Source organism: Gekko japonicus, unplaced genomic scaffold (assembly GCF_001447785.1).
Source record: "Gekko japonicus isolate JY-2015 unplaced genomic scaffold, Gekko_japonicus_V1.1 scaffold386, whole genome shotgun sequence".
In the NCBI taxonomy this organism is placed as follows: Eukaryota; Metazoa; Chordata; class Lepidosauria; order Squamata; family Gekkonidae; genus Gekko; species Gekko japonicus.
Window position 1 is genome coordinate 1,016,289 of NW_015163100.1, and position 23,901 is coordinate 1,040,189.

Genomic DNA, 23,901 nt, shown 5'->3' on the forward strand with positions numbered 1-23,901 from the left:
GGGCACCACGTGGAGGCCAGAATCGGTCCCCCGGCGGGGGGGGCGCTCTTTCCTCGCGGGGGGGGGGAGGACGGACCCTTGGCTTCGTCGATCTCGCCTTACTCGGGGACCCCTCCCCCAACGCCAGGCTCTGCTGAAGTTGCGGGGAAGGGGAGGCCGAGCTGTCGGTGGATCTCCTTGGGATCGGGGCCGTCGGGTTGGCCGCCCAGCAGGCCCCTTGGGAGTGCCCGGAGCTGGGCGTCGGTGGGTCCTCCGGCCGGGCCTGGGCGGCTCCCGCATTCCAGCGCCCCCCTCCCCCCGCCATCCTTGGCTGGTGGGAACGGCCCTTTGTTGCCTCGGGAAGGGGGGAGGTGTGTCTGCCCCGGCACCTGTTTGGTGGGCCTCGGGACTCCTTGGGGTGGGGAGGCTGTAGTTGAAGCCCTTTCCTCTGATCTCCTGGGGTGTGCCATGCGGCGCAGTGCCTGGGGCCTCCTGGCCCGGCATCCTAATGGCCAGTCCTGCCCCCTTGTTCTGGTGAAACAGTGGCATTGTGTGCAGAACAGAGGCGGGTCTGTCTCCTCTCTTGGGCAGCCCTGCCAGGACCTGGAATCCACTTAACTGTGCGTGTGCCAGTTTTGTTAAAACTTGCCCACCCAGCTTTGGGGCTGTGGGGGGGGGGAGATCCAGATCTGCCCACCTGTGATGTGAACATCCCACCCCCACTGGTCCCCTCTCCTTGCCCCTCCCCATGTGCCCAGGAAGTGGCTCTGCCTCCTCCCCCCAGGGCTGGCGTCTGATGCTTGTTTGGCTGGGCTTCCCGTGTCTGAATATGACCTGCTCACCCAGCCGTGGCCCAGTCTTGCCTGCCTGCCTTCCTTGGCTGGGGGCCAAAGCCCATTAAAGTCCTGAGTCAGTACCTGGACTTCCTGCCCCTGCCGGGGTGCATGGCGGGCTGCTGGCGCTCCCACTCCCCCCCTGTGTCAGCAGTGCAGCTGTCCCGGGGGCAATTGCTGGGTGGCAACACCTCCTCCTGCTCAGCCCCACAAGATGAAAGGGGAATGGGGCTGGCTTGGGCCGGGAGGGAGGGAGGGAAGGCGGGCCAGTGGCTGGATTCCCAGCAGCAGAGGCATTTCTGGAGTTCATTTTTGCCCTCTCTCTAAACGGGCTAGTGGGTGTGCTGCAGGTTGGGTTGCGTTGCTGGACTAGCCACTGGGAATACCTGGGAACCAATGCCTCCCTCTAAGCTGTGGAGTCTTGTGAGCAGAAATTCTACTTTGTGAGCGACTGGTATTAAAGTTGTGAGAGCGAGCCATTTGGCGACTGCATAAATGAGTTTGCTCTGGAGCCCTCCTTCCTTAGCTGAGACAAAAATGGGTGAGCCGGAGGCTAAAAAACTGTGAGCCAGCTCACACTCACTCAGCTTAGAGAGAACACTGCTGGGAACCCTCTTGGGCTGAGGGCCGTCCCCATGTTTAGTTGGCATCTGGTTGTGTGGCCATGGGGGGGGGACGACGACGACACTGTTCTGTTCTGAGTGGGCGAGCAGACCCAGGGGCTACCCTTCTGGCAACACCTCTGATGCTCAGCTGGGCACACGGGGAGGTTAATGGCTGGCAGCCTCGTTCTGGCAGAGTCTGTGTGTTCACACATGCTCAAAGGCGGGAGTCCTTGTTCAGGGGCCAGAGGGCCCTGTTGGTCTAGACAGGACGGAGCAACTGGGGGGGGGCCTCCTCAGAGGCTCCTGGTGCTGACTGAGGTGCTGCTTGCGCACACAGGGGGGGTTCCTCTGTCCAGGAAGAGCAGGGAGGCAGGCAGGTGCCAGGGCAGCCTTGGTCCCCCCCCCACACACACTGGGGGGGGGGGAGGAAGCTTTTTCCAGTAATGGCTGCCGCACTGAGCTCTGCTAATGGCTGTGGCACTTAGAAGATCCCATTAAGTGATGAGCGGTCGGAGTCGGCTTTGACCTCAGAACCTTCCTTGCTTGGCGGAGGGGCAGCTGGGAACTTGCTCTTGTTGGAAGATGTGTGTTTGTGTGACTCTGCAGCCGTGGGCCGGGGGGGGGGGGGGGGAGAGGAGCTGCTCCGGGCACCTTGCTTGGGGAACGGGAGCCCTGAGCACACACACACCCCCGTCTCCTCGCCCCCAGCTGCCAGGGCATGGCTCCGATGTGAAGTCCTCTGCGGGCTGATTGCTCGACTCCTGTTTGGTGTGCCGGGATTCCCTTGTGCTTGGGAAGCCTTGCCAAATAGGTGCCTGGGTCTTGGAACAGAACTCCTGAACCCTCAATGGGGGTATCTCAGATGCCGTCTGGTACCATAAAAATCCTGCTCAAAGCTCCCCCTTCCTCTTGAAATCCCTCCCCTGCTTGTGACCAGTTGTGGTTTTGCTGAGCTCTTTCTTTCTGCTCCCCCTGCGGGCTGTTGCCAGAATCCAAATCTGTGATGGAGTACCATGTGATATTTGCATGCGAGTCGTTCTAGGGGATGGCTGCTTATTGTGCTGAAAGTGGCAGAGGGGTATTTTTTCGGTTGGTTGTTTTAGAGGAGGTCCCCTCTGTCTGGTCAAGTTGCGCCTTTCTTGCTCACCTGTTGGTAGGCGCTATAGGTGGCAGAGCAGAGGTCGGACATTCAAGTCTGTTGAAGAGGGAGCCTACGGAATGATGCTTATCCTAAAGGGGTTAACTTGTCCTCGCTGCCCAAAAGAGGCCAACCCTAACACTTGTCCTCACTGCCCAAAAGAGGGGGAGGCGTATGTCAGCGGTCGGGGGCCTGAAAGGAGCCATTTGGTTGTCTTGGTTCAGACTGAGGTAGCGTATTGTGCCCAAAGTCTCATCTGTGCGGTGGCATAAGGGCAGAGAGCGGGCGTGTTCTGGGGCCTGCCCTGTCCCTTCAGCTGGCATGCGGCTGATCTGTGGAGCATTCCTTTCCCTGCCCCCACCCCCCTCTTGGATGCCAGCCTCCGCTGGATGGGAAGTGGAGCGTGTCTGATGCTCTGAAGGGACTTTCCTGCCACAGGGCAGGATGTTTCTACAACTCGCAAGCGAAGGGCCCCTGAGAACAGGGAGTGGAAACGGCCCTGCCGATAGATACTCTGGAAGCCTGCAGGAAAGGCCTCCTAATGGCCTGTGGTTTCTGAGCAGGGCTTGCGTGTCGGGGCCTTCGGAGCGCCAAGTCTGGGCTGGAGTTTGTCTGGTTGGGAAGAAATAAGTCACACTGGATTCTTTTAAAAAAAAGAAAAATATCATTATCATTATTCTGAATTAAAATAGGGATACAGAGAAGAAGGGGGAAAGGGGAGATACAGATATATTATAATAATCTATGGATTATGCATAACAAATCCACTCTGGGCCCTGGGACCGGCGTGGCCAGCAGCCCAATTTGCTGTCTTGGACAGAGGCCTGCGCTTGAGTCCCAGGCTGTGTTCAGGATGCTGGGTATGACCCCGAAAGCCCGAAAGGTCCCCTCTTCTGTCTCCCCCTGACACTGGGTCATCTGGAGTGGCCGTGTGCAGAGATGGCTGCACAGGGTGGGGCAGAGCTGTCCGGTGTGTGTGTGTGTGGGGTAGCATCATGAAATATGCCTCTCACCCCCCCTTGCTACATTCCTCTCTAATTTGAGGTTGGTGAAAACAACTTTTGAGGGGGGGGGGAGTTATATGGAATGGAGCAAATGAGCAGAGCTTCTGGCTCCTGTCGTGCTACTTCTACGGATCCGTGGCCAAGGCTGTCAGTTGTGTTGATTGGCTCCAGTGGGTGAAGCCGCTGCACGTCTTCAAATGGCCTTTTGATTGTGAGCCACTCTGTGGGCTGAGGGTCATCCCCAAAGCGGGTTGCCCGAGGGGGTTGGCTTGGGTGGGCTGCATCCCCAGCCCCAGGAGGTGGCGAGCTCTGGGGCTGCCAGGCGTGCCTCTTCTCATTCTTGGTCCTGGTTCGCGGGTTGTCGTGTGTCTCCGTTTGCTTCCTCTGGTCCGCCAGGCGGCCACTCTTCTCAGCCTGCCTGTGTCTGGGATTCATCTCCTTCACTTATTCCCTGCCTTTCTCCCCAGTGGGGACCCAAAGCCGTTGGTTTTCCTCTCCTCCATTTTAGCCTCACCAACAGCCTTGTGAGGTAGGTGGGGCTGGGAGGGGGGGCAATCCCAAGGTCACACGGCAAGCTTGCATGGCGGCAGCGTGGGGATTCGAACCTGGGCCTCACAGATCTTAACTCTGACACCCTGGCTGCTCCACCATGCTTGATCCCTGCTGACTGCATGCTTGTGCTCCACTGTCTGTGGGGGGTGGGGCAGCCTGCATGCTACAGGCAACAAGATCCTGAACAAGGTCAGGAGGGGGGGACACATGCAATTTGCTTCTGGCTTTGGAAGAATAAGAGACTCCAGCAGCACCAGGGCCCCAGTGTGGTGGTGGTGGTGGTGGAAATGCCCAGAGCTTAGACTATAGGGCCGGGCCTGCCCCCTCCAGAGGGCTTGGGGGCTGGCTGCCCTGGCGGGCTCTGAGGGTAAACAGTCCCCCTCCCCACTGGGCAGGCAGTTCAAGGGCTCCTGCTTACGGATTGCCTGCCTGCCGAGCCCCCCCCCCCCCCCCCTTTACAGGGACAAAAAACCCCCACACCCTGCCTTTAAAGGGCAAACAAAGCCCCTCCCCTGCCAGATGCTCTCGTCATTCCCTCCCCTGGTAAAGGCTAAGGTTTCCCCGGAGGATTCCTTATCAGAGGCGCATTCCAATCTCCCTTCTCCAAACTCCGGCCCCTCAATTAGGGAACTTGTTCGCACTTGAGCTGAGGCGGGTCAGAGGGGGGGTGGATGGCTTGTCCAGATAACAATGGCTGAGGCTCAGGAGGGCTTAAAGCAAATGGACTTTGAGCTGCAGACGGCCGGTGGCTTCCAGCAAAACCAAGCGCTGTCTAGTTAAGGGGGCGGCGGGCGGGGGGGGGGGGGGCACGATCACCCTTCGGGATCAGCCCTAAGTAAGTAAGTGGCTGCTTGGAGTTGTTCCCTGCCAGGCGGGGATCCAGGCCTTGCACTAATGGCGGCACCTGCTCTTCCCCCTCCCCCAGTCCAGTTTGAAGACTGCACGGGATGGAAGCTGGCACAGTACAGCGCGGAGGATGCCAACTTCAGGGTGCTGGCAGACGGCACGGTCCTGGTGAGGCACCACACAAGGCTGCGCGGGGGCGAGAGGACTTTCGTGGTGCGGGCCTGGGATGCCACCGGCAGCAAATCCTCAGCCGTGGTGACGGTGAGAAGCAAACGCCGTCGTTCACCACAGGTAATGTGCACAGAGCACCTGGCAGCTCTCGGGGGAGTGCGGGCGCCATGGCAACCCTTGGGCCTCAGTGAGGCTGTTGTGGTGGAGCGGGCGCTGATGGGCCTGGGCTGTTCCTCCGCAGGTAGGAAACACCTCTCTGGGGAGGGGCTCCCTCTGCCCAAAGCCAGGGGGAGAGTTCTTCCTGTGGCGGAAATAGCTCCGGGTTCCCCAGCCTTGGAGATCAGGCTGGTGCGCAGCTGCTGGGAGTTCCTTCAGGGAGGCCCCGCGAGGGACTGGCGGCACAGCCACTGGGGGGGGAGCTTCAGGTCCCAGGGCAGCCTGGTTCCTCCGGCAGCATCAGGCATTCTCAAGAGGACCTTTGTTGTGCAGGCTTCCCCCTTCAGCTCCAGCCTTGCCTCTAGTAAGGAGCTAACACCAGTCCTGCAAATGTATGAACTGGGATGGCGTTCTGCTGGTCTTGCCAACTGCTGTAGAGGCCTCTGGGCCGTCAAATTAAAGTGCATTAACACGCCAGTTTTTAGGATAATAGAGAAAAACGAGACACTCTGGAGTCTTCCCGGACATAACTTCTCAAATGAGAATCCTCCGGCACACATCAGCAGCCTCTTTTTGTTTGGCTTCTCTAGGCAGACTTAAGTGTTTCATCCTCCTCCCCTCCTGTGTGATGCTTCCTCATTGTGAGTGCTCAAGGTCTGCCTTCCCCCCCATAACACGGGGAGGGCCGGTCCTTGTCCCCAGGCGCAGCCTCTGTCTAATGTGAGAGGCACCCCCTCCCCCCCACATTCCTGGCACGTAAAATACCCTAATAGCCTTGTACCAACCTGCCAATTTCTGCAGCTTGAGGATGGCTCGAAGGGAAAGGTGGGTGTGGGACAGGTGGGAATTCAGGTCCTGGGGGAGGGGGTCTCGTGGGAGCTTTGCCCAGACTCCCAGCGTCGGAAGCGCCAAACAAACCTTCTACTCTCAAGTCTGTAGCAGAGGGGAGTTTCTGGGCTGTGGAATAACAAGCATTCTCTGCAGGCTGGTTTGGTGGTGTTTTGGCTAAAGCTGCTGTGTCTGCTGCTTGTGGCTTTATCGTGAGAGCTGGGAATTCCAGGCCCCTTTGTTATGGTGTCAGCAGCACTTGGGCAAAGGAGGGGCTGTGGCCAAAACCAGCTCCTGACCTGGTGCAGAGAATTAGCTCCAAGAGGGGCTGGATAGGAAACGTCTCAGTAGGCAACCGCTACAGACAGGGACCGCTTTGCAGGACTGGTGCGCATTTGTGCTTCCTCCCACAATGGCCGAGGATTGCATGCTGCGCTCTTTCCCGGTTTCGGGCAACTGTGCTCAGCAGGACTCGGATGCCAGCTGTAGACCTGGGAGCAGTTCCTTTAGATTCTTGTCCTCATGGAAAAAATCTGTCCTTTTGCAGAGAGAGTCCGATCCTGCCAGCCTGGTGGAGGTGCAAAGGTTTCCAGGGGCCAGGCCTGGCCCGAAGCGGCAGAAGAGGGATTGGGTGATCCCGCCCATAAAAGTCCCTGAGAACGAGCGGGGCCCCTTCCCCAAGAACCTGGTCCAGGTACAGCAGTCTCTCGAAAGACCCCAGTCGGTGGGGGGTGGGAGGTGCCGCTTGCCTGCTGAGATGCTTGCGCCTGCAGGTCTTCCCGGGACGGGGTTGTGTGGAAGGCCAGGCCCTCTTTTTCTGCTGAGTGAGCTGCCAAAGGGGATGGGTTCAACCAAGGCAGCTTCTTGGCCTTCTGCAACCAGCCCCTCTTTTTGCAAAGGTGGGGGGGCGTGGCTTGTTGGCGGAGCCCCTACTTGGCTTACAAACTGTTCCCCGTCCAGTCCATCCCGTTTACAAGGAACTTGGGGAGCAGGGCCCCAGAAAGGCCATCCAACCCATCCCGTTTACAAGGAACTTGGGGAGCAGGGGCCCAAAAAGGCCATCCAGCCCATCCCGTTTACAAGGAACTTGGGGAGCAGGGGCCCAGAAAGGTCATCCAGCCCATCCCGTTTACAAGGAACTTGGGGAGCAGGGGGCCAGAAAGGCCTCTTCCTAGCAGAGCCCCTGGAGAGACAAGGGTGGGGATGGGGTCGAGGAGCACGGATGCCGAAAGAGAGGACAGCCTCATGTGCCCGAAGGCTTGCAACGGCTCCTGTCTTTGTTTCTCGGCTTCAGATCAAATCCAACAGGGACCGAGAAGGCAAGATCTTCTACAGCATCACTGGGCAGGGGGCAGACATGCCTCCCGAGGGTGTCTTTACCATTGAGAAAGAGACAGGTTGGATGAAAGTGACCCAACCCTTGGACAGAGAAGCCATCGACAAGTACCACGTAAGTAGCCTCTCCCCAGTCGAGGTCTCTTGCGGCACCTGAGAGCCAGGGGCCCGGTGATCGGCAGGTTGAGGGGGGTGTTTTTCACTTGGGACTGAGTTGGGGAGGGGCTCTGTTCCGAGCCGGGGTGGTGGAGGACAGGAGTCCTTTGGACTGCTCCAGCTCTTTCCATGCTGATCATCCTCCCCTGCAGCTTCTGTCGCACGCCGTGTCTGAGAATGGGAAGCCCGTAGAGGAGCCAATGGACATCATAGTCACGGTCACCGACCAAAATGACAACAGGCCCCAGTTCACCCAGGAGGTCTTCAGGGGGTCTGTCTTGGAAGGAGCAACGCCTGGTAAGGGGGAGGGGGGCTTGGGGGGGGCTGGAGGCAGACATTAAAACAAATTTCATTAGTAACTAATGTAAACTTACCTTGCGATCTGGACTCCATCCTCTTGGAGACACGGCGTGCAGCTGTAAGCAGCAAAAGTATAGAAACGTTTCTACCCTATTGATGTTAGCAAAAATAACGATCGCACAAAAATGGATGCAAAGAGATGTCCCTACATTAACAGGTTGGGGAAAAAGAATCTGGGATTGCTTCATCTATGGGCGTACTTCATAGAACTCCTCGGCTTTGCTGTCAGAAAAATATCAAAACAGAAGATCCAGCTTTTGCAGCTGAATGGCTGCAGGAAGAAGGACCCCCCATGCCAACTGTTGGAGAGGTGTGGGGGTGGTGGTCTTCAGGAGGGGCCAGGCAGATTCTGGGTGGGGCTAGAGCCCCAGGGAACCCCACCGTGGCTCCAGGCCGGAGGCTGGATGGACCGGTGGTTGGACTGGGCCTGCATCCCTCTCTCCACCCCCAGGGACCTCCGTGATGCAGGTCACCGCCACGGACGCTGACGACGACATAGAGTCCTACAACGGGGTGGTCGCCTACTCCATCCTGGGCCAAGTGCCGGGGGAGCCCGAGAAGCAGATGTTCGCCATCAACAGGGAGTCAGGCGCCATCAGCGTGATCGCCAGCGGCCTGGACAGGGAGGTGAGTTGCCTGGGGGAAGGAGGAGGGCCGGTCCTCTGTAGTGGTGAGGGATGACGGCCCTGACCCTCCCCAGGTGTGGTCTCCTCCCAGGCGGCCTTGCCCAGCGGGCCTCTGCTGGCCATCTTGGATCCGTTGGCAGGTGCCTCCTGGCCATTCCGTCACGTGCCAAGTGCAAATGGCTTCTCCTTGGGCGCGTTTCTCTTCCCTCGGTGGCCCCTGCCTTCTGAGCAGCCTGGCACCCTCGGCCGGGCTCACAGGAGGGGCCTTGGGTTCAACAGGAGCTTGCGTCTGCGGAGAGGTGGCTTGTGCCGAAGGGCGCTTGCTTCAGTCAAGCCGCGAATCATGTCGAGTGTGTGTGTCTGTGTCTAAACTGCTGATTTATCACAAGCTGCTCCAAACCACAGGGAGAAGCAGGGTAGAAATGTTTAAAGAGCTGATCCAGTTGCAAGCAGGGTAGAAATGTTTAAAGAGCTGACCCAGTGTCCCTGCAGTGCTGGCTGGCTCCCAGGTCCTGGGTGTCGCTGCTTGGTGGCGGCTTTAGGACGTAAGGCGGCGCGCCTTCTGTGTGGGGGCAGGGCTGGGGCCCAGGGCTGGGGCCTCTGCTTGGCATGCGGAAGAGCCTGGGCCCAACTCCTGAGACCTCTAGTTGAAAGGGTGACGTCACGGATGATGGGCAGGACCTCTGCCTGGGACCCTGGCGAGCCCTGGCTCGTCAGAGGAGAGAACGCCCAGAGTCTGTAGAAAGCAGCCTTGTGTGTGAGTCCGTTCACTGTCTCTCCGCATTAAAGAGGCCTGCGAGTCTGCTTTGGTTTGGTGCTGATGAGAACCCCAAGGATTGGTGGGTGATAAACTCTGCGGGATCCCCCGTGAAATGGTGTGGGGGAAACCCTGTGCTTGTCCTCACTGGACCCTCTGCCTGGTTGTTGACAACACTAACGGGAACATCGTCCTCTTCCAGAGAGTGCGGGAATATACGCTCGTCCTGCAAGCTGCTGACTTGGACGGCAAAGGGCTGACCACCACGGCGTCTGCGGTGATCGAAATTGGGGATGCCAATGACAATGCCCCCCAGTTCAGCCCCTCAACGGTAATGGAACCATCTTCCTTTGGGGCCTCAGAGTATGTCTGCTTCTGGAGATGATATCCCCGGGCTGCCTCAACAAAGGAGCTGGGGGTGGGGGGAGAATCAGCAACTTGGGGGTTTATTTGTGTGTCGTCCTCCTCCCGGCTGCAGTTGCCCTGGGGTCTCCTCTGGCCATTAAGGCCCAGGTGGGTGTGCGGCTCTTGACGGCCAGGGGTTTCATAGCCCAGGCAACACGCAGGGCTAGACCCTAAATACTGAAATAAATGCCTCTGGGGCAATTGCGCTCTTTGCAGTACACAGCAGAGGTGGCAGAGAACGAGGCCGACCTGGAGGTTGCAAGGCTGTCTGTGACGGACATGGACGAGGCTGGCTCGGCCGCGTGGCGCGCCGTGTACAAAATCGTGCGTGGTGACGAAGGGGGCTTCTTCCGCGTATCCACCGACTCTGAGAGCAACGAAGGCATCGTGGAAACCGCCACAGTACGCACTGGGCTTGCACCTGCTGTGCTGGGGGGTCCGGGGTGTGTGTGCTGGCACTGAGCTCGCAAACGCTGCAACTAGGAGACTCTTCTCCCTTGTGGAAGCTGGAAGACAGCAGGCCAGGGGGGCTCTGGTTGGAGGCACCAGGTAGCATGTACCAGAATAACGCACAGTCAGGCGATGCCACGCTTCCTTGTCAGCTTGGCGTCGCTTGCTTGTGAGTAACATCCTGTCTGGCCAAGGGAGCTTTGGCTCTCTTCTTGGTCTCTAAGGTGCTACTAGACTTGAATCTACCTGTTCTGTCTGAAGACCCACATGGCCACCTTCCCAAAATATAGGGGTGGCAGTCCAGGGAGGCTCTTCTTTCAATGGAAGCAGTACCTGCTGCACCCCCCACTTTTTAGAATCACAGTGCTCTCTGTTGAACTAGACATTTGAGCTAGAATACCAGCTGGGTTTGTGTCCTGTTACCTTCAGAAAGAGCATGTAGAAGAACAGATCACTCCTTAAACTGCTCCCTCACTAGTTAATGGAGTTGTACCAGTCTGAGAACTGTAGCAGCAGCAGCCGTTTCTCACTCTCCTCTTGTGAGTCCACGTAATTCTCCAGCTCTGTGCCCCCAGCTACACGGGCCCGTTGGCACACTCTGCCACCAGCCGTCCTTGAGGCTTGTTACAAGCAACCCCCTTCAAACGACTGAGCGGGCCGTGGGGGCGTGGGAGTGGCCACAGCTGGTGGTGGGTTGTAGCTACTGTGTCGGGGCTGCTCCACCTTTAGCGAAGGTTCCCGGCTACTCAGCAAATGACCTCATTGCCCTTTTCTTGTTGGGGGAAAAGATACACAACTACTGAAAGATCGGCTCTCCTTTTTCAGGGCAGTCACTGGGGCTAGATCCTGGATCCTGAGCGTGTTCTTTTAGCCCAATAGAATATCATATGTTTTACTGACTGTTTTACCGAAAGAGGTCTGCCCAGAGCATAGAGCTGAGGCAACTAGAACGTGATGGCTTGTGATGAGGGTGGGGTGGGGGGCTGTTAGAAGCACCTCTAAGTCTAGGTGACAAAGCAATTTCTGGAGCTACAAAGGATGCTGCCACAGCCCTGGAGCAGCTCCTCCGGCTTACCTTTGGAGCACAGCAGCCGCTGAGTCGGATCCTCGGGTCTGACATTTTCTTCTTCCTTCCCTCCCCAGGCCTTGGACTTTGAGAGAAAGAAACAGTTTGTGCTGCAGGTGGCCGTCACCAACGAAGTCCCCTTTGTCGTGAAGTTGCCCACCTCCACAGCGACTGTGACTGTCAACGTGAGGGATGTGAACGAGGCGCCCATCTTTGATCCTCCGGTCAAGGTGGCCGAAGTCTCGGAGGACGTCCCTCTGGGGCACCAAGTCACGGTGTACACCGCCCGAGACCCAGACAGAATGCAGTCCCAGAAAATCAAGTAAGTCACTCGGCTGCTGTTACAGGCAGGTTAACGCAACAGGCTTCTCGCTCTAGAAAAGAAATGGTTGGGATTTTTCTACTTGTTGAATGCAGGAGGCTTCCAGATTGAATGGGGAGAGTCCACAAGACACCTTGTTTCTTTGTGAGCAGGACTTGTGTGGTTCCCAGGTTTTAAAGGGGAATTAAAAAAATAAATAAAGCCGCTTTGATTCCATTCACACGAGAAGAAGAGAAGAGATTGGATTTATACCCCGTCCTTCACTACCCAAAGGTGTCTCAGAGCGGCTCCTTTCCCTTCCCCTCCCCACAACAGACACCCTGTGAGGTGAGTGGGGCTGAGAGAGCTCTTGACAGAAACGGCTCTTTTTCGAGAACAGCTCTTATCAGAACTACGGCTTGCCCAAGGCCATCCAGCCAGGTGCAAGTGGAGGAGTGGGGAATCAAACCCGGTTCTCCCAGATTAGAGTCCGCCCACTTAACCACGACACCAAACTGCCCCAAGTCACTTATGGAAGCTCCACCAGTTGCTGTGATGGGGAGGGAGGATTGAGCTAAATTCAGCTTTCCGAGGGGCTTGGGGTAGCTCACTGCCCTGTACCCTCCCTCCCTCCCTCCGTCCCTGCCTTTGGCCCTTTAAAGCGCTCTTTCTGCTTTCCCTGCTGGACTACGCTGTGGCAGGCTCAGCAGGGGAGAGGGGGAGTCTGGGGCCATGGGGTGGGGTTCTTGTGTGATCAGCAGTGTTCCCTCTAAGCTGAGTGAGTGTGAGCTAGCTCACAGTTTTTCAGCCTCCGGCTCACAGATTTTTGCCTTCGCTCAGGAAGGATGGCATAGTGTCCTGGCCCCACTGGTGGACCTCCTGATGGCACCTGGTATTTCTGGCCACTGTGTGACACAGAGTGTTAAACTGGATGGGCCATTGGCCTGATCCAACATTGGCGTCTCTTATGTTCTTATGTTCTTAACCAAATCGCTCGCTCACAACTTTAATGCCAGTAGCTCACCAAATAGAATTTTTGCTCACAGGACTCCACAGCTGAGAGGGAGCCTTGGTGGTCAGTGTCTGCAGTCTTGCCTAGATGCAGTGGGGTAGAGGGGCAGGGAGAGGAGCAGCAGCAGTGGTTGAGACAGGGCCCAGGGATGCGCTGCCTCTATGGAGACACCCTTGGTGGAGGGAGGGTCCGTGGCTCAGTGGTAGAGCCTCTGCTTGGCATGCAGAAGGTCCTAGGTTCAGTCCCCGGCATCTCCAGGTAATAAGCTCTGGCAGTAGGTGGTGTGAAAGAACCTCTGCCTCAGACCCTGGATAGCTGCTGCCAGCCTGAGCAGGCAATACTGACCTTGGTGGACCAACGGTCTGATACACTCTAAGGCAGCTTCAGCAGAAGTAAACTATCCCATGGCACCTTTAAGGCTCATGGGCCTTTCATCTGGCATTATCTTCCGTGGACTAGAACTCCCTTCCTTAGATGCGTCTCGTGGGCAGCCGTCTGTGCCAGGCTGTGAAGAGAAATTATAAACAGCAGGGTCAAAGGGGCAGGGAACAGAGGGTGGAACATAATTACGTGAAGTTCAAATACAGCCTCTCAGTTTTGCTTAGCTAGTTAATGCCTGAGCTGACTTTGGAGAAGTCCTGGGTCCTTGTTAATTAAAACTTTGGGAGATGTTATCAGCCTCCTTGATGAATTCTAATTAGCAAGCTTCGACCCGGAGCTTCCTTTGGAAGTTCTCTGGTTGGATGGAGGATGGTGGCTTAGAGGTTAGCGGCAGAGCCTCCCGAGGGATTTCCCTTGCACGTTCTTGGGATTAAAATAACCAAGCAACCAAGCGGCAGACCAGACGGTCAAGTCCAGACTAGTTCTGAGAAATGGCCAAGTGCGAGCCGTGCCCAGAAGAGAATGGAATGTCACTGGCTGATCACCTGCAGCTTCCAGCCCAGAACGCTCCATTGCATCATGGGTGATCTAGTGCACATCTTGTGCAGGGACATCTCTCTCAAAGGCCCCCCCCCCATTCAATCCCGTACCAGATGATAGGAAAGGCCTCTGCTTGGGCCCCAGGACAACCACTGCCCATTGGAGTGGACAAGACTGACCATGATAGGTGGAGGGTCGGATTTGGTATTGAGTAGCCAGTCTGGTGTAGTGGTTAAGTGCATGGACTCTAACCTGGGAGAACTGGGTTTGATTCTCCACTCCTCCACATGCAGCTGCTGGTGTGACCTTTGGTCAGTCACAGTTCACTCAGAGCTGTTCTCTCAAGAGCAGTTTCTCTCAGAGCTCTCTCAGCCCCGCCTACTTCGCAGGGTGTCTGTTGTGGGGAGGGGAAGGGAAAGGAGACTGTAAGCCGCTCTGAGACTCCTTCAGGTAGTGAATGGCGGGGTATAAATCCAATCTCCTCCTTCTTCTCTTCTATTCTTTGGGTTGGGTGGGTAGGCCTTTCCTGACTTAGGCCCGCCCCCGCCCCCCAAGTCCAAAACGATAATGAGAACAGATTGCCTAACAGACAAAGCCAGCAACCAGCTCAGGTGCGAACTCCATCATCCCTGTGTCCATTCAGTCCCTGTTCTTCCAGCGTCTGATACGGGCCGCTCGCTCATGGCCTCCCCTGACAAGAAGAAGCCTGCCATCTATCAGCAGCTGCGGGAGGGGCGTTGCTCGCCTGGGACAGATGGGTCAGCCTCTGAGCAAAAGGGTCAGCTGACCCACATCTGGCAAAAGCCCACATTCCCTCTGAGCCTCCTAGTCTAAGGGTCCCTGGCTGCGTTCCTGAAACTTGAGGGCCCGTGGGTGGGCCCCGCCCAGGGGTCATTTCCTGCAGGTGCGCACAGGAGCGGAGCTCCGGCAGTAAAGAGCCCAGGGGGCGGGCACATGCAACAAGCCCCACCCCCTGCTCCCAGGAGCCCTCAGTCAGAGCAAGAAGCAGCCAGATAAGTTGCAGAGCCCACCTCCTGGCCCCCTGGTCCAAGACAGTCCAGTGGCACCTTTAAGACCAAGTTTTATTCAGGTACAAGCTCTCCCTCCTCTGCGAGGACAGATCTGCACGTCCCTAGCTAGCAATCCAAAACAGTCCAGTGGAGCCTGAGCGGTGGGTGTTGCCTTCTGACACACTTCTGGTGATGTCAGGGGGTGTGGCATATGCAAATAAGTTACTCTAATACGTTATGCTAATGAGATCCTGCACCTCTTTTCCTACGAAATGACCCCTAGCCCCGCCACAAAATGGCTGCCGTGGGGTATGCTGGGGCCAGTCGGAACACCATGGGAGGTTCCAAGCCCTGATGGAGGCTGCTCTTTCCAAACAGGCGCTCCTGGCGAACACGGAGGAGGAGGAGGGGCCGCCTGGGCTCTTCTGAAGCGCCTCCTCTCGCTCCAGTGCAGGAGGGGAGGGCCCCGATTGGCTCTCTACTTGGGGGGGGGGAAGGGTGGGCATCATGGTGCCATGAACACCACTGTGCTGGGCGCCCCTGTCCTCATCCATGGACGTTTATGCCAACTCCTTTTTAACAGGATGCCTGGTCCGCTTAAAGTTAAATGGGGCTGAGTAGCTATTCTGGCTGACGGGACAGACCGCCTTTCGAATGCAGCCCCAGGATGTGGCTTTGGGGGCTGCACAACCTCCCCCCCCCAAAAAACACAACAAACTGGGCTGCCCTTCAAACACTTGTTGCCACATCTGAATGAACGGAAGCCTGGACGCTTTCGAGGCCGGGCTGCAAAGGTGCCGAGTGGGGTTGGGGGGTGCATGTAAAGCGATCTGTCTTAGTGGACCGGCTTAGAAAATGCACTTAAGAATGCACTTAAGACTTAAGAGTGTCACGGTATTGAGTTTCATAGCAAGCGACTCCACCTGTAGCTGTTTCAGGAGCTGGCTAAATAAAAGTGGCATCCTAGCCCCCTTCCTGGTCCCTCCCCCAAGCCCCCCTCCGCCAGCAGTGAAAGGAATGTGGGCGGGGCCTTCTGGCACCCTTGGGTGGGGCTGAGCCCTTGAAGACTGAAGATGTCAATAGGAGAGAGATGCCCCGCGGACCAGGCAAAAAGCCATGGCTGTGAAGTGGGGGGAGGGGGCAGAGCTGAACTAGGCCAGGCAGGCGAGCCCCTCCGCCCCCTGCGCCCCCCTCCCTATACGGACCTTGAGGTGCCCTTGACATCCACCAGAGCAGGAAGGCTGTGGCAGACAGTTTGCCTGGAGCCCTTGGGAGACCGCCTGTCCTAGAAGCAAGGGGGTTGCCAGCCCACAGGGCTTCCCACGGCATTTGCAACATTCCATGTGCCAGAGTTTTGGGGAAATGTTTTTTGCTTTATTACAATGATGCCCTGCCTTTCCTTGTGGCTCAAAGGGGGCAAGTAGGTGCATGTGCAGATAAGAGGAGGGTGATGAGAAAGAGGTGGAGCTGTCCACAAGCGATCCCCCAGTCTCCCCTCCCCTTGCATTTTGGAAGGGTACAAGCCGAGGAGGGCTGTGCCTAGTCTCTTCAGGGTGTGCCCTTCAGCCCTGAATTTTTGCGCGGGTGGGTGGGTGGAGGCGCCCCTGTGTGCCTCCGGCTCCGGGCGGCCGGTGTCCTCCTCGCTCTTCTGCTCTTCACTGGGGGTTGTGTCTCCCTTCCTGCCAGGTACTTTGTGGAGAATGACCGGGCAGGCTGGCTCGCCATCCACCCGGAGAGCGGCATCGTCACCACCAGGGCGGCCCTGGACCGGGAGTCCTACCTTGTGAAGAACAACACCTATGAGGCCATTGTGCTGGCTGTGGATGATGGTAGGGGCTGGGGAGGGGGTGGGGTGGGGGAATGCGGCCCTCTGCAGGGGAGGGAATCAAAAGCCTCATTGTTGGGCAGAACCACAGCCTGATCGTCACCCCCGTGTGAGGGGCACATGGCTGCCGAGCTGCGCTCCCTCACAGGCTGTCACGAGAAACCGCATTCCAGTCTGATTAAGGGGGGGGGGAGAGATAAATTTCCTTCCGTCCTTCCTCTCCGTATCTCTTAAAAGAACCTTCTGGGTGGCCTTCAGCCAGGTCCCACTGAGGAAAGAACTGAAGGGTGCTCCCGACTTTCTGTAGCTGGAGGAATGGTGAAAGGTCGTGGACACCCCCCCCCCCAAAAAAAATCTCTTCCCCACCACCATTAGACCTCCAGTGGGGAAGAACAGGGTAGAGATGAGAATCGGGCTGATCACTCGGACTGTGTATGCCAGCAACGAGTGAAGCCGTTTGGCTGCCTTCTCAGCATTGTGCCCGTTCCGAACAGCACATAATGCTCTTCAGCAACCAAAGCAAAAAGCACACCTGAGCCACGTTCATCGGAGCATTAATGTTCACGTTTAAGTGCCTTTGACTTAACTAATAAGTCATGCGCAGTCTGGGTTCTCAAAATAAGTTACAGAAACGTGGAGGTGGCGTGAGCCTGCACTGTTCCCACATGGGCTCGTTTTGCACATTTCCTTCTGAAAAGTGCCGAAAAGGGCAACTCGAATGATAAAAGGGTTGGAACACTTTCCCTATGAGGAAAGGTTAAGGCGCTTAGGGCTCTTTAGCTTGGAGAAAAGACGACTGAGGGGTGACATGATTGAGGTTTATAAGATTATGCATGGGAAAGAGCAGGTAGAGAAAGAGGTACTTTTCTCCCTTTCTCACAATACAAGAACTCGTGGGCACTCCATGAAACTGCTGAGCGGTCGGGTTAGAACGGATAAAAGGAAGTCCTTCACCCAAAGAGTGATTAACACATGGAATTCACTGCCACAGGAAGTGGTGGCGGCTACAAGCATGGACGGCTTCAAAAGGGAATTAGATAAGCATATGGAGCAGAGGTCCATCAGTCGCTATTAGCCACAAGGTATAGATAGGGGCTCTGGGGCAAGGGATGCTCTGTATTCTTGGTGCTTGGGGGGGGTCAACAGTGGGAGGGCTTCTAATGTCCTGGCCCCACTGCTGGACCTCCTGATGGCACCTGGTATTTCTGGCCACTGTGTGACACAGAGTGTTGGACTAGATGGGCCTTTGGTCTGATCCAACATTGGCGTCTCTTATGTTCTTATGTTTATATTAAATCTCAAGTGGTGCTTGGTAGGGCTGGAGTGCAGTGTTTGGGTGGGTTTTTTGTTCTTTTTTTTTGCAAAGAGCCGTCTATGAATAGGAAGTGGGCAGTCTCAGGGTTGGGGCAGAGGGCCTGGAGGCGGGTGTGTGTGTGTGTGTGTGTGTAGCCCTGCAGGATGTAGTGCCACCCTTGGGGACCGGGAGTTCAGGCAGTCATGAGGTGGACTTGGAAGCCTTTCCAACTCCGTCCTCTCTTTCCCCCCCAAACAGGCAGCCCCCCAGCAACTGGGACAGGGATCCTCCTGCTGACTCTGCTGGACGTGAACGACAACGCTCCCGAGCTCGACCGCCAGGAGATCATAGTCTGCAACAGTGAGCCCGAGACGCAACACCTGCGCATCCTGGACAAGGACCAGCCCCCCAACACATCCCCCTTCCGCGCAAGGCTCACAAACAACTCGGATGAGAACTGGGCCGTGGAGATGGATGACAGAGGTGAGCGCTGCCCGGGCCTTCTGTGGCCAGGGGTGGCTTCTCCCTGCCGGCAGCACCGTTCCCCTTCGGCCGGTGGGCGAGGTTCCGCTGTCCTTGTTCCTCTGGCTGCCGTCTCTGCCCTCTGGAGGCACGGCTGTACTTGGAGGTCTCCGTAATGATTTGTGTCCCACCTTTCTCCCCAGTGGGGGGGACCCAAAGCAACTTACATCCTCCTCTCCTCTGTTTTTTGTCCTCACAACAACCCTGTGGGGTTGGCTGGGCTGAGAGTGCGTGTGACTGGCCCAGGGTCACCCAGCTGGCTTCAGGCCCGGGTTTCCCAGATCCCAGTCTGACACTGTAACCACTACACCCTGCTGGCTCTCTTAGTGTGCTCCGTCCTTCTGGTGGGCTCCTTGAACGGAGCTGTCAAGCCTTCGGGTGCTTTCTCCTCGCTCCTAGCTCTTTTCCTGGCTGCCGTTGGGCTTTCTCTCCCCTTGATGGGCCTGCCTGCTACCTGAGACTTCGGCATTGCTTCCCAAGCCTGCTCGTTTTCCAGAGGCCCCGAGCACAGCTAGTCCAGCTGCAGCAGCTTCATGCACGGGCTCCCACTGGGTGCAGCGCAGCATTTAGCTCCGGCACTGCAGCCTCACGCGATGCCCCTTCCATGGCCGCTCCCCAGAGCAAAGACCAGCCAGGCTTCCCCGTGACCCGAGTGGGGGGACTAGTTGGAGCTGGGGGGGGTCCCCACAGTCCGGCGTTGTGGGGCCAGGGTCTCTCTGCCTGCGGTGGCTCTCTCCCTCCTGACGCGAAGGCCCCGGCTGTGTTCGCAGGAGAAGTGGCGATGCTGAGGCTGCTGCAGCCCTTGAAGGCAGACACCTACAGCGTTTACCTCCAGCTCTTTGACAACCAGGGCAAGGGCCAGGCCACCGTCCTCAAGGCCACCGTCTGTGGATGCAACGGGATAGGGCCCGTGGATCGGTGCCCAGTGGGGCACGCGGCTGCCCTCGGGGCTCCTGCGATCCTGGCGATCCTGGGGGCCATTCTGGCTCTGCTGAGTAAGTGTGCCGGGGCTGCCCGACTTGGGGGGGGACGGACGTGTGCAGCGGATAGCTGGGTCTCATGGGGGGGGGGTGCAGCGGATAGTTGGGTCTCGTGGGGGGGGGGCTGGTCACTGACACAGTCCGTGTGCTTCAGGCACGAGAGCCAGGCTACACGCTAACATGGCCGGGGGGGAGACAGGAGGGCCCCCGAGGCCGATGGGTGCCTCTTCCGAAGGACTGCGCCCTCCTTTCCCCTTCAATCCTGAGGACTAGAAATGTGCTTCCTCCCTGATCTCCCGCGCTGCCAGAATACTTTACTAGATTCTGCGCTCCTTACGTCATGGAGCTCTGGGGAGAGACCATTTCTTTTCTGCGGGAGGGCCGGCCAGCCAGCCAGCACGGTCAGCCGATGTCGAGGGCATTCTGCTGGGTATCCCTGGGGGGGCTCAGGCTGCCCGGCTCCGTGGCCTGTGGCCCCCACTCACCCACCCCGATTCTCACCTGTCGCTGGTCTCCCTCCCAGTCATCCTGCTGCTGCTGCTTCTCTTTGTGCGGAGGAGGAAGGTGGTGAAGGAGCCGCTGCTGCTCCCGGAAGAAGACACCCGGGACAACATCTTCTACTATGGCGAAGAGGGCGGAGGGGAGGAGGACCAGGTGGGTGCTGCCTGGCACGGAGGGCCGAGGGCACTGCCAGCTCTCTGTTGGGAGGGGGGACCCTGCCCTCCACTGCTCCCCGAGCACAGAAGGGGCCCCGGAGGGAGCTCTTCCCCACCGCCCCTTGTTTTCCCTTCTACCCACCCCGGCATTGACCTGGCCAGGGACGTGCCCCGTGCCGTTGCCCTTGGCCTTGCTGGTTGCGTGATGGGCCAGAGGCGGTTCAGGTCTGTGGATCCAGCAGGTTCTGCCCCTGTGCACACACACCCCCCGCGGCAGTCTCTGGACTCCTTTCCCAGATCTTCTCCTAGCTTGGCCCACAATGCAGCTAGTTCCTCTTGCGCCAGGCTGAGCTTTGGGCTGCCCTGGCGAGCAAGCCGGCCTGCGGTGGAGCGGCTCAGCCAGCCCCTTGGCTCATGTAGCACCCACCCCGCCATGATGAGGCTGGGCCAGCCTTGCAGGTCCTCACCGTGTCCGTCCTCTCTCCCACCCAAAGGACTACGACCTCAGCCAGCTGCACAGAGGCCTGGATGCCCGTCCGGAAGTCATCCTCCGTAATGACATCGTGCCCACCCTCCTGCCAGCGCCACAGTACCACCCACGCCCCACAAACCCAGATGAAATTGGCAATTTCATCCATGAGGTAAGGTGAAAATAGGCAAGGTGCCCCAAGCGGCCTGTGAGTCAAGGCAGGGCCAGGCCCGGGCCCGTCTCCGCTCCTAGAAGGGGCGCCACTTTCCCCGGCCGGCCATGCCGCCTGCAGTCCTGGGACCTGCTACTTGAGCTAAGTGGGAATTCTCTCCAGCTGACTCTACAGCCCCTCCGTGGGCGCGGGGCATGGCGGAAGCAGGCGGCGGGGGTTGTCTCTATTCTGTCTCACTGGCATTACAGGCTGCCCAAAGAAACCCAAGTACTGACAGGGAGAAGATTTCTTTATGTTTTGAGAAGCATAAAAAGCTCCACTGCACTTTTTAGAAAAAAATCCCCTTCAAATAATAAAACAAGGATGTTGGAACGGAAGGTGTGGTCTGTGAGGTCTGGTGGCAGGAAAGAGTTTGGCCTGACGGGAGGGGGGATTCCTCCCAAGTTCTGCAGGGAGTGGCCGCCCCTTCTCTTGCTGCGGATGGCGGCACCCTTCTCATCAGCTGGGGAGTCTGCACCCCTCTAGAGAAATGGAGATCCATTTCTTCTTGTGCTCTGGGGGTTGAAAGGCCTCACTGCTTGAGTGAAGAGTCCTGCTGGGGGGCGGTGAACTGCCCCACACGGGGCAGGCCCTGGCTGTGCAGTCTGGGCTTGAGGGTCTCCTTGGGAACAGCGCCGGCTGTAGCAGCTGCCCTCTTCTCTCCCCCCCCCCCCCCATGCAAACGCGGCTGACCTGGCGCTTCCCTTGCTCCCGCAGAACCTGAAGGCGGCAGACACGGACCCCACGGCGCCCCCCTACGACACGCTGCTGGTGTTCGACTTTGAGGGCAGCGGCTCCGAGGCCGCCTCCCTCAGCTCCATCGCCTCCGCCAGCTCGGACCAGGACCAGGATTACGACTACTTGAATGAGTGGGGCAGCCGGTTCAGGAAGCTGGCTGACATGTACGGGGGAGGAGTGGACGACTGAGGCGGGCACACGGATCCTGCACGGAAGAGGCCGGAGGGTCCTGGCTGTTCCCCACCACCCCCTGAAGACCAGCGCACCCTCTGTGCAGCCAGGCTCACGCCGGCCACTCTATGCCAAATCTCCTGCCCCTCAGCCGGACGTGGGTGGCCCCCTCGTGGCTTTCCGAGACTGCGGCGCTTGCCTCCGCTTCCTCCTCCTCCTCCTCCACCTGCCCCGGGTGGTTCACTCCCTCTGAGCTGCCTTCATGACCCTGCCCAAGTGCTTCCGGAGAGACCCCAACCCCTGGCTGAGGAGCCCGTTGGCAGGGAGGCCGGCCCCCAAGCCCCCCAAGAGACTCTGCCCGGTTCTTGCCGCCTGTGCTGAGCCAGCAGCCCCGTGCGAGGATGAATCCTCTGGCTTGTCCCTCCTTCTCCCCACTGCTCAGCCCCCCAAGTGCTGGCAGCCCTCCTGGAAACCGTTTGCCTCTTTTATAAATGACCATAGGTCTCTTGTTTTTTTGTACTGTGTGGGGAGTAGACTGGGTAATAAGCTAAAGAACTGGACAATCAGGGTGTAAAGATTTAATAAAGGTTTTCTTTTTTAATTTCGGCGTGGGGCATGTGCGTGTGTCCGGGGAGCAGGTGCAGGTCGGGTTTGGAGGTCAGCAGGTGGAATGTGGTTGTGTAATAGGGGGGCTGCCCTGGAGTGGAGCAGCAGCTTCTAGGTTGGGGTCCCAGTCAATGTTCCCTCTAAGCTATGGAGTCTTGTGAGCAAAAATTCTACTTTTGTGAGCTACTGGCATTAAAGTTGTGAGCTCATGATTTGGCTACTGCATCAATTAGTTTGCTCTGGAGCCATCCTTCCTGAGCTGTGTGAGCCAGAGGCTAAAGAACTGTGAGCCAGCTCACACTAACTCAGCTTAGAGGGAACACTGGTCCCAGTTCTTGTCCCATTCCCACGTCCAGCGGCCGTGCGCAGCAGGCAGACAGGCTAGGCGTGTGTCTCCGGCCGGTGACCTCCACCGTTACCCTTTAGAAGAAAAGTTTGTAACCGAATCCTGTAGAACGCAAATGGCTGCTCTGTGGTGTTGGCAAGGAGGGGCTGCTGGCCTGGGTTGCCAACCTCCAGGTGGGAGATCCTGGAGATCTCGCAGAATTGCCCCAGAGGAAATGGCTGCTTTGGAGGGGGGGGCAGACTGTATGGCGGGGGTGGCCAAACTGCAGCTCGGGGGCCGCATGTTTTTCTTCCACACAGTCTTAACGTTAATAAAAAGCAAATCTGCATATTTTTCAATAGAAACGTGTGTGAGATATTTGTTCATGTCTTGCGGCTCTCAAAACGTCTGATGTTTATTCTGTGTGGCTGTTACATTAAGCAAGTTTGGCCACCCCTGCTCCTTGGCCTTTATACCCTGCTAAAGTTCCCTCCCCTCCCCAAACCCTCCAATCTCTAGGAATGTCCCAGCTGGTTGTTGTGTTGGACCTGCAAGGGATGGCCTGAGCTCTTCCAGGCCTCTGAGGTGCTTGGGATTGGGGGGGCGGGTTCGCAGGAAGTGGCATAAAGTGGCGTTAAGGCCCGGCCTGCCTCTGCCAGGGGCAGCCTCAGGAGTGGATGCCTGGAGGCAGCCCCTCCCCCCCCACTGCCGTGCTCTTCCATCTCTCTGCCTCTCCTCCCCCCTCGGCCTCCCCGAAGCCAACAGCAGACAAGGTTGTTTTTTCCAAAACAAACCGGCCAAGGCCAGAGTTTTCCCAAGCCTGGGCAAAGGAGCGCAAGGGGAAAATGCTTCCCCCCCCCCCCCGGCCCCCAAAACCCCACCACAGACCGCTGGGCCTGGCCCCTGATTATGTCACCTGCTACATAAGCTTCTGCGAGGAGGGTGGGGGTGCCACAGCAAGAGGACTTTGCACAGGCTTTTCCAGATCAGTGCTTTGGTCGGGGCTTCCTTGTGGGCAGAGCGTGCGTTCAACATCCATTATGTGCCAGTTGCAAACGATTTTGGGTAGCAGTCTAGCAGATGTTTGCCAAGGTGCTTGGTGCACCCCTTGCAGTCAGAGGCAAGGCCAGTGGTGGGCAAGGTGGTCTGACTCTGTACCTTCATATAGTTCCGTGTTGAGACCAGTTGCATTCAGCCCCTGCCCTGGTGAGATGTCACCCAGGAAGTTTTGAAGGACAGCTGTACTTCTGCATCCCCCGTGGATGGGGGGGCGTGGCTTGACTGTACCTTCCCTCCTGACTCCCCCATTTCAGTGAAGCTGGGGGGGGGTATTCCTCCAACCCATCACAATGGCAAGTCTATCTTGAACAAAGGAGACAGGTGCAGTATGACCAGGTTGTTGCTCCTGCTGTCATCCTCTCCCGCCATCATCAAGGAGATGTGCATCCAAAAACCCATCATCTTTCCCCCAGTAACTTTTAAGAACAGTTCTGCCCGATTGGACCAGTGGTCCATGGAGTCCAGCGTCCAATTTTTCATAGCCAGCTCCTCCTGTAGCTCATCACAACCATCTTCATAGAATCAGAAATTTAG

General features: G+C 57.7%; 1 protein-coding gene across 1 annotated transcript; it reads left to right on the plus strand.

Annotated features, from left to right (window-relative positions):
• The first annotated feature begins 5,005 nt into the window (after nucleotides 1–5,005).
• Nucleotides 5,006–22,103, plus strand: LOC107106525 (B-cadherin-like). The gene is made up of 14 exons (XM_015406692.1): nucleotides 5,006–5,248; nucleotides 6,660–6,806; nucleotides 7,407–7,562; nucleotides 7,756–7,900; nucleotides 8,415–8,590; nucleotides 9,549–9,677; nucleotides 9,968–10,153; nucleotides 11,345–11,589; nucleotides 16,198–16,340; nucleotides 17,889–18,113; nucleotides 18,923–19,147; nucleotides 19,656–19,786; nucleotides 20,283–20,429; nucleotides 21,186–22,103. The coding sequence occupies exons 1-14, from the start codon at nucleotides 5,006–5,008 to the stop codon at nucleotides 21,393–21,395; spliced, it is 2,508 nt and encodes an 835-aa protein (XP_015262178.1). The 3' UTR covers nucleotides 21,396–22,103.
• Nucleotides 22,104–23,901: the final 1,798 nt, after the last annotated feature.